The sequence below is a fragment of the Eimeria acervulina genome, genomic scaffold, assembly GCF_000499425.1.
Source record: "Eimeria acervulina Houghton genomic scaffold, Eah_scaff114, whole genome shotgun sequence".
Classification (NCBI taxonomy): Eukaryota; Apicomplexa; class Conoidasida; order Eucoccidiorida; family Eimeriidae; genus Eimeria; species Eimeria acervulina.
In genome coordinates this window covers 15336-24897 of record NW_013550365.1, presented here as the reverse complement: position 1 = coordinate 24897, position 9562 = coordinate 15336, and the positions used below count along the sequence as shown (strand labels likewise).

General features: G+C 49.7%; 2 protein-coding genes across 2 annotated transcripts in view; one reads left to right on the top strand and one right to left on the bottom strand.

The window, feature by feature from the left end:
- Positions 1-736: 736 nt before the first annotated feature.
- Positions 737-4084, bottom strand: EAH_00017700 (Abhydrolase domain-containing protein, related; the record flags this gene model as incomplete). Its single annotated transcript, XM_013397589.1, has 10 exons — positions 737-1167; positions 1364-1556; positions 1716-1829; positions 1973-2077; positions 2256-2427; positions 2556-2634; positions 3197-3319; positions 3405-3467; positions 3701-3745; positions 4006-4084. 10 exons carry the CDS (start codon positions 4082-4084, stop codon positions 737-739), a joined length of 1404 nt encoding a protein of 467 aa, XP_013253043.1.
- Positions 4085-8290: 4206 nt separating this feature from the next.
- Positions 8291-9562, top strand: part of EAH_00017690 (hypothetical protein, conserved) — a gene marked incomplete at both ends in the record, with an annotated part of 4142 nt that continues 2870 nt past the window's right edge. Inside the window, 2 exons of the mRNA XM_013397588.1 lie at positions 8291-9041; positions 9230-9562. The exon at positions 9230-9562 is cut by the window's right edge and continues 93 nt beyond it. Of these exons, the coding sequence (XP_013253042.1) occupies positions 8291-9041; positions 9230-9562 (1084 nt within the window). The remainder of the gene's footprint in view (positions 9042-9229) is intronic.

Here is a 9562-nt window from a genome sequence, read left to right as displayed (position 1 = left end):
CAACCACCTCCGTGCCTCAACTGTGTAATACCATGGTGGGTTTGGCAAGAGATGCTTCGAAAGGCAGTCATGACACTGCATCCACACGCCAAGCCACCAAGGCAGTAGTTTTGCGTCGTAGCATTGTGAAGAAAACCCACGACACCGCGGGTTCTCTACGAGCTGCTTCCAGACAGCGTCGACTTCCATTCTAAAAACGGTTGTCATCGTGACCTGCGCGAATGATGAGATCGGAGAAAGTCAATCCAATGTACCATACACGGAAGGGACGCGTCGCGCGCACGGGGTACAGGATGGCCTGGACTCTGAATTTTCCATATACTTCTCCAGAAGTGACTCCACGTGACGAACAACCTTGAGGCGGCGAAAGCTGTTGCATGTTACTTTGTCGAGGACGAAAAACCCAGGGGGAGAATTTCTGACAAAAAAAACAACGTTCTCCAGTGCGTCTGGAGGTGCCTCTGAACACCTTCCGCAAGGAGTCGTGAGCACGACGCAGCCGGAACCTTCTTAGAAAGCTGGCAAAGGCAAGACAAGAACCTGGGGAATTATTCGTGAGTTACCCGGACTTCTATGCATTTACGAAACAGGATACATGCCGTTGCGCATTCTAGAGACATCCCACGACATGCATGAGCGTGTCTGGGAGGCCAGGGTCACCATTCAGCTTGTGAACAGGTGACGCGTTTCCTCCTCTGCAGTGCGTCCGCGGTGTGCGCGCACGATGCCCTTTTGCTTAAGATGTGGAAGTGTCGATACGGGCAGCTTCTGAGTGTTTGACATCTGGTTCTACCAGTTCTACCAGTGCGGGAACAGGGGTCCCGGGTGTGCTTTGGGCGGAGTCGTCATTGAGGAGAGTGGATTTCCGGCGCGCTTCGTCGACGTCAGGGACGTCCAATTCCAAGCCGGGTTCGTCTAGCCTGCTCGAAGGATGTGCGTGGGTTCTCCCTTCTATGTGCCGCGCTCCAGCTGTCGAGTGGATGCCCTTACGTACAAGCAGCACAATAAGTAACAGAGCCAACGCCATCGTTTGTGGCTTCAAGCCGAATAAAGACCAAGGATCCTTTGGTTTCATTTCCTGAACCACCTCTGACGTTTCGTATGAACTCAAAGTTTCGCTTGAACCGGAGAGATCCGCCTTTGCAGCCTGGTAATCCTCTGGTGCGCCTGCATAAAGCACAGACAACTCATGAAGCCCCCACGGGTGAAATCCAACCTATGCGGTCAATAACGATTCGCATGCCAGCCTTTGCGTGTCGCAAATGGCGAGGGGGATAATGAACAGCAGGACACCAAACATGCTGTAGAGCTGGTCCCTGGCCCGTAAGAGATATACAAACACGCCTAGAGCACGCAAACAGACCTGACGAAACAGGTAATTTTTCCTTGATGGAAGAGGCCACGGCGTCGCCGTTCAAATCTCCCGTCGACAACGAAACTGCCGTTTTGATAAACTTTTGGAGATTCTCGGTATATGCCGTTCCCCCGTAAAGCCATGTGGAATTGTGATCCCCTCCAGGAATATCCACTTTCCACTTCACAGGCGAACCACAGGCCTGCGAGAAAACAGCACCCCAACCAGTTGCAGTCGTAGTCAACCGAATAGAAGTGTCCTGCAGGCACTTCAGAGCTCCACTGCCAGATACGGTAGATTTCCCGTTGAACCCACTTGTCCCCAAAATCATTCGGAGACTGACTACACCTGAGTTACTTACATGGTGGAGCTTATCCATGTGGCGGGGAGGTATGAGCTCGTCGCTGCGACCCGAAATAAAAAGCGCTGGTATTCCCATTTGACGGACTTTATCTTCGCTCGATAGTTTCATCCGCTGCAAAACATCGCAGAGTTCGGTACTGTTCATCAGTACGTATGAAAAAGCCTGTGCTAATTGAGTTCATAACTCCTAACGCGCTACTGCAAATCTGACCGCGACTGTATGTGGTGAGGAGTGAAAACGGTGTTGAAGCCGACCTGAATGGCATTTAGCAGCCAATCAAATTTTCGGGAAGCAGGAACTATATCGTGGATTACGTCACGCAACGAAGTAAACGTGTTCTCCACAACTAGTCCCTTCAGCTGCGGCACACCAGCCAGAGCACAACCGAAAAGATATGGAGAATTCCACTAACTTGAGGCCAACTGGCATTCGCCATGAAAGTACACTGCGCTGGTTCTGCAACATCAAATCAGCAGCATTTCTGCGTCGAGGAGGCGCATCATCGGCGAACATAAGACGAAAATTGAGCTTCCGCACCTCTTTCCCTCTGCGGCGTGCAAGGTCGATGGCTACTGCTCCGCCCAAGCTATGACCAAACAAGAAAATGTCTTTATTGTTTACAAGAGAAGTGCTCAACAGAAAATCCAGAGCAGCATCCGCGTCTGCGTACACTCCACTTTCCGAGGGCGTGCCTTCGCTGTTTCCGTAGCTGCAAAGGAAATAAAGCAATTAAAGACAACGGTACAAATCCGACCTCCACAGATACGCGTCTACCGAACATGTAACTGTTGGTGCCACTATGTGAGATGCTTAAGCAAACAGAATGTGGTACTTTACCCTCTGTAATCTAGGAGCAAAACATTCGCGCCCATCTCCGCACAGAGGACTTCTGCATGTCCCTGATGGAATCCAATGTCTGCAGATCGGCGGGACATTGAAGCACATGATGCATACGCATGAATGTTGAGAAGTCAACGCCCGCATCTAATGCACGCCTATATACTCCTCCCTCGCAATTCGCTTTTGCAATTGTGCACGGCCTGCCCGCCCGAGCCTCTTTGTGAACCTGCACACTAGTGCCTAAATCTGCACGATGTTATCCATCAGCAGGGAAAACTCTCGTGGCACATAAGTATTAAAACATCTCCTGGATAGGCTTCACTTATGAGCTCCGTGCCTCCGCGAAGCAAAGCAAAGTAAGTACGATGTCTTGAATAAAAGGGGTATTTTATGTAGTAAAACACCCTCCAGTGAAACCAACTGGTTATGGCTACTTTTAAATAACAAGCACCACCCACGGGGAAATCCACCATCTGCGCAAATCTTCAACAGATCACCAGACTCAGCAGAGGCGAAGTCTGTGTATCCACACGCCCTTTGTTAACAGCGCAATGCAAGCAATATATACTACAGCAATCGAGACCTACACATGGGGCAAAGACAGTCGAAATAAATACATAAACAACACTACTCCTTACTTCCGGCATTTCCGTGGAACTGAATAAAAGTAGGAGCCTCCAGTGGCTTTTCGCCAAGCAGAAGCCAAGCGCTCAACTTAACGCCGTCGCGAGTAGTGAATGACACATCCTTGAAGGGAATGCCTGAACGAACCGAAGAGCGAGCAACGGCGAATAACTACAAAATCACAAAAACCTGTCTCCACAGAAAGCAGCGTATGAATCTTACCGCGTTCTGCAGGACTACGGTAGCCACGAGGATTCAAATTTGGAGTTTTGTATCCCACGGGAACTGCACAGACGCATCCAGGCATAGTGAACAACACAGCACCAACAAACAATGCACCCCTCTTACCCAAGTGAAGACCACTAGAGACGCCAACAGCGTGTAGGCGTCTGCCCGCCTGCTCAGGCAATGACGCTATTAGGCAAGCAATACACAAAAAGCAGATAGCTCAGCCAGTCCAGTATGCGCGTTCCTAGTAATCTTTTGTGTATTTAAGTTACCCAACTGCGCCGGCTTACACGCATTGAGAAAAAGGAGTTTCTCCTGAAACCGCCAGAGTAAGCCTGAACAAACATTTTCAGTTTCCACACCAGTTTGCATTACAATACACAGACAGATACTCACAACAAATGTAAATAGTGTATCAATATATGAAAGATAAATACAGATATCCTACATAGAAATCCTCAATAGTCGCGAAGAGCAATGGAAACGCTGCTCCTAAAATGGAACACTGCTGCTCCATGCTCGTATTCGTTTGAAGGGCCAACGAGTTCATTAGGACAAAACCAGTGCAGATAAGTTCATCGTTGTTGGCCCTTACCAACAAGCACCACAACGCCAATGAAGGCGACGAGCAAGGTGGCAGAAAGAATAGAAACCCCTCCGAAGAGCCGCGGCATCTTGAAGTGTCTACCGATGATTGTGCGCGCCTTCGTCTTCAACTAGACAAAGGCAATGCGCCCAACATCTAAACTGTCAGCTCAGCTGCACAAAAGCCACCTCCATGAGCTCATGCTCTGCAGTTACGTCTCCGCCAGGAAGCGAGAGGCGAAACATGCCAAAGGACTCTGCTAGACCGGATGCATGCCGTCTTCTGCCCGATATTCCCTCTCCCTTTAAAAATAAACTTGAATTCCTCTGTAAACTCCTCGATCCACTGCTGCTCTCCCCATGTAGGCACGGCGGTTAACAATGGTCTCGACTGGTACGCGCTCCAGGGAGCCTACGGCCAATCCTCGATAGGGACGGGACCCGTACAGCAATCTCAAAAAGAAATGCAAAGTTAAAAAAAGCGAAAGTTCGCTATATTATTCAACCAATTATTAGGCAAATGCGTGGGAGGCGCAGAAGCTGGTTCGGGGCTTCATGTGGTGAGCGCTCGCTTCGAGTGCTCGCTTCATGAAGCCCTAGAGCCCGAGAATGAGTGATTGGGAACTAGTAATCCTCAATTTTGGTGTTTTATGCAAAATCTATTTATGAGAGAGCGGCTAGCCGAACTTATTTCTAGTAGAAGTTCTAACGCGCTCTGTGAAGCCGCTCGGGGGGTATATCTATTGCATGACCTGTCTAAAGCTGGTAGATTAACACATACTTGGCCTTAGTAAGCAACCTGCGCGCACAATTGACTGCAATGTTGGTGCAGACAGGAAAGACATGGGTTGGTTTAGTGTACATGTTAAGGGGCCTTGTAACGTCGAGTTGCAGGACGGCGCGCTGCAAAGTCAGGCCACCTCCTCTTCCTAAGCAGCAGGCCAAAGTGTAACGAGAATCCCCAATCATTTCTGAGAAACGCCGTGAGCTGCTGTAAAAGCAGGGCCTAAGGTACGAGTACCTAAAAATGCAGCCGACCCCCTCCCCAGTCTCTAGAGGTTCTGGGCTGTGCCCAGGGCTATGCCCACAACCGGTTACGAAAGTTGAAGTTGCGCACATATAAAGAGAGCTAAGGGACTAGAGAATCAATACTTCGAGCAGCTCCCAACAGATATAAACACGGCGATCAGGGAGACGCCGTGACCCAAAGTGCGGCACAGTGATGGGGCCGAAAGTGGATATAGCCACACTTGCAGATCGCCATCGAGGGGCTTTTCGAAGCTCGTCTTAACGGTTAGGAGTTGTTACCGCTACACAGCACAGGCTGCGGAGTGGATGTGAGGGGAGCAAAGAGAATCATGACTTTGAGCATCGCTGCCCTGCCTCCGATAATTATATCGTGATGAACTGGCCCAACATAAAAGTACCGTACCAATCCTGGGCGCCCGCAGCCACCACCATGCAAGCACACCTGGCCGAAACGGGAAATACATGAAAAAGGCAACAATAACGCCGGGTGACGGAACATGACAGACGGCTATACGCAGCTGACAAAAAAAACCCAGGCGATTTGCTTCTAGTGGATTCGCTTACTCTCCAAAGTGCGCAGGAGGGCTACCAGCGGAAAAACTGCGCCGTCAGCCTGGTAGGGCACTTGGTTGCTTGTCCTCGGGTTAACGGGCCGATGCACGCCGTCGACGCACGTCCAACGTGGAGAGTTGATCAAGCCATTAATGCTGGGTTTCTAAAACGTTCCGAGGAACCACCAAGATAGCCCAGAACTCTCCCCACGAATATGCAGCAACGCCATTGCGAGAGGGCAAAGCTAGATTAGACGGAGATCTTGGATACACGGCGAGCAGCCCGCAGCAGGCACAAAAATCGGGAATATTGCGTTTACTCGCTAGGAGAACGAACACCATAGTGGGGTTCTGAGGACCGCTTGGGTAACGCACCTCTTCAGGAATATCGTCGAGCATTCCTCAACTTAGAGGAGGCCATGACAAGCGGAGGCAGGAGCACAGTGGCGGAAGTTGTGCCCTATACAACTATTCATTGAGATATACTCAGTCACGCTGACGTAGGGGCTTATATACCCCTATCCAACTGCTCTCCCGAGTCACTTATTATTCGCTGTGATCTTCTTTGCCTCCCCTATCTATTGCTAGCTCAGAGATCTTGTCGACAGCTCACTTATGTTTTCAAGCTTTCAGGCTGGACACCACGCTTGGTGACCTTCCGTGCATCCCCTTTTCCCTACACTACGCGAGCAGCTGGGGCAGCGCGCAGTTTTTCTTTTTCTTTTTGTCATATTTGTCACATTAGCAAGAAGCAAGCACAGCGAGAGGTGCAGGAAGAGTGCCGTTGAACTAGACGTTAGGAAACGGCAGCAGTAGCAATTGCAGAAGCAGAAGCAGCAGAAACAACGTCCGACTCAGCTGCTGAGGATTCTGTCCGACAGAATGCTCTCCTTAGCAGCGGCAACAGCAGCATACTGAAACGATGAACCGAAACTGGGCACTATGTAGGAGCCCTGCTTACATGCAAAACAAAGGATAACACTGTGATGCTTTGTTTCTTTTAGCCTGAAGTTTCTGTGCGAAAGATGATGCCTTAGTGTCCGAGGCCGCCCAGCGCTAAATATGGCGCGTGAAGGCGACTGGCTGCCTCCCCCAAGCGCAAGTAGGTATAGTAGGTTCTGACTTCGCTGAAGGCGAAATCAGAACCTACCCAAAAACAATCAGGGTGGTGGTGCATTAAAACTAACAGAGCCATTCTGTTCAAAAGGATCAAATTTTCTTGTGTGTGTGCCAACACAGTGTTCTGCTGCACTGGTAACGACACGGAGAGTGCCATGAAAGCCCCGCACTGCGAGAGAGCAGCATGACGACTTGCATGCGGAGATAAAGGAGGCTTCGGAAAAGCAGGATTAAGATCATTTCAAGAGAGCAAAAGCAACACCATTTAGGGGTAGCAACGCACATAACGGTGCATGCTCTGAGGGAGAACGGGGGCAAGACACCGCAAGGTTTGCACGAAGTTGTTAGGTGAACATTAACCCTCCGCGTAAGCAGGAGCAAGACAATTGCCTACGGCTTTAATTAATTCAGAGATTAAAATGAAGGTTGGTTCTGCCTGCATGCGCAGACGGCTAGCAGCATGAGTTGCCAGCGCTCTCCCTGCACCTCATTGGGGATCTTCTGTAAGACCCACCTACACGCTAGCCCCTGTGCCCAGAAAGTCTGGGGGATAAAGTAGATGTTCTTAACTGCTCCTTAAACACCCTAAATATATGCCTTTCGGCTTTACTGCAACTCTCAGACGTCCCAAACAAAAAGTAGAAACTCTTGCATAAACTCGATAGAGGACTGTAGGTGGTGTGCACAAAGAAAAACGTATACACCGGCTGTACATTTGTCATTAATATTATTAAATGATTATTAAATGTTTTCTTTTTCTTTCTTCCACCAACTTTTCAGAAGCTCTCGCAAGAAGGGGTAGTTGCAGGAGGAGCCGTTCTATCTTATCCCCTGCGTTGTGTCGTTTTGCTTGGGCGCAACAAGTATACTTGAATACTTCGGGTTTTATTGTTGAGTTATTTAATTTTAAACAATGAAAAAAAAAACAAATAATGTGTTCCTTACCTGTTTTAAAGGAGCATGCAGTACGCAGATGCTTCCTGCAGCAGCAGCAGCAGCAGCAGCAGCAAAGCAACAGGGACGCCTAAAGCCCCTCTGCAGCAGAGAGAAGCAGCATCGACATCTGGGGCTTATTTTTGCTGCCTTCCTCTTTAAATTATCATTAACGAGATGAATTAAGGAAGGCGAAAAGGTTCTTTGCAGCTAATCACGACACCATAACGTTTCTACAAACCCTGCATTTCTATTTGCAGCTGTTATAGGGGCCCCCCTACTGATGTATTGTAAGAGCGGTTATAAGGGAGGCCCCCGCTGCATATCAGCTGCTGCCTCTTTAATTAAATGCAGCCATTGATCTATTTAAACACTCAATTGCTTCTGTCTGCCCCCAAAACTCCTCCACCTTCAGAGTCAGGGACCCGTGCAAAGGGTGTCGGGTCTAGGGTTTAGGGTTTAGGGTTTAGGGTTTTGTGGGGAGAGAATCTTTAAGGGTTTTTCAGCAGGTTCTCCCTTGATGCTGCGTCTGCGGCGGAGCGCATGCACTGCAACAGCATTTGTTGCATGCGCTGCAACACCTGTTTTTTTAATTCATTTGATGCTTGCAACTGTTTTCTGTCGATACACTCCGAAGCCCACCTACTAAGACGCAGCAGCTTGATGTTGCTGCAGCGGCGCGGAGGGGGGGTGGCCCCCTGGGGCCTTTTGCTGCTGTTGCTGCGCGTTGCTGCGTTTTTGCACGGTGACTTCTGTTGGGGCCATCAGCATCAGCAGCAGCAGCAACAGCAGCAGCATCAGCATCAGCATCAGCATCAGCATCAGCATCAGCATCAGCATCAGCATCGGCAGCAGCATCGTCGTCATTATCAGCAGTATCGGACGTTTCAGCACTACCATCATCAGCTCAGTGCAGCTGAGGAGAGGGAAAACCTCATAAGCCTCTTTAACTCTCTGCATGCAACAATAAGAGCTCCTTCACTCTTTACTCGTGCTTATGCAGTTTCTCCTAGAGAAGCTCTATGGGCAGCATCTTATGCGGGGCCCTCTTCTGCTGTACATGAAGGTGTTAAAGAGCTAGCTGCTGCAGGGGTCCTCAGCGAGATCTTTGGGGGCCCCCCTACACTTGAAGCTGCATTTGAAGCATTATTTGATGAAACTGAAGAAAGCTGGGGTCAAGAGGTAGAGGGATCGCTTTGGGGAAGCAGCTGGGGGGCCCCCTGGGGGTCTAGATGGAGGAAGGGTTCAGGGGGGGCCCCCTCTAAGGAGCCTTCTTCACACATTCTACCGCAGATGTATCTAGCTATTGATGCTGAAGGACGAACGAGGGGGTTTCTTGCTGGTCATATAGACGGGGATAAGGCTGTGCTTGGTTTCATAGGTGCAGATGAAGGCCCTAATGCAAACCGTGTCGGTGAGTAGTACCCTAAACCCTAAACCCTAAACCCTACGGCGTTGGGAAAGCAGAGGCTGTGGTGCTTTGCGTTGTAGGTGAATTCAAGGAGGGGTTTAGGGTTTGTTTTCGCAGAAGGGTTTATTCATTATTTAGGGTTTAGGGGCTACTAGGGTTTAGGGTTTAGGGTTTGTGCGTGGGGTTTGCAGAAGATGCGTTGCTGGAAGCTTGGCTTCAGGCTGTACGGGAGGAGGGTATAGAGGAAGCAACAGCAACAACAGCAGCAACAGCAGCAGAAAAAGTGCAGCAGATGCTGCGTCTGGGGTTTGAGCCTTCGGTGCAGCAAGCAAAGCCGAGAGACACAACAGATGAAGAAAAGAAAGCAAACACTGCTGGGGCCCCCTCCAATGCAGAGCAGCAGCAAGAGGAGGGGCCCCCTACCTCTGCAGCAGCAACACAAGCAAAGGATAATGAGTTAGCAGCAAGCATGCAACGAGAAGAAAATGTTTTATATTCATATACACAAGAAGAGGGGGCCCCCG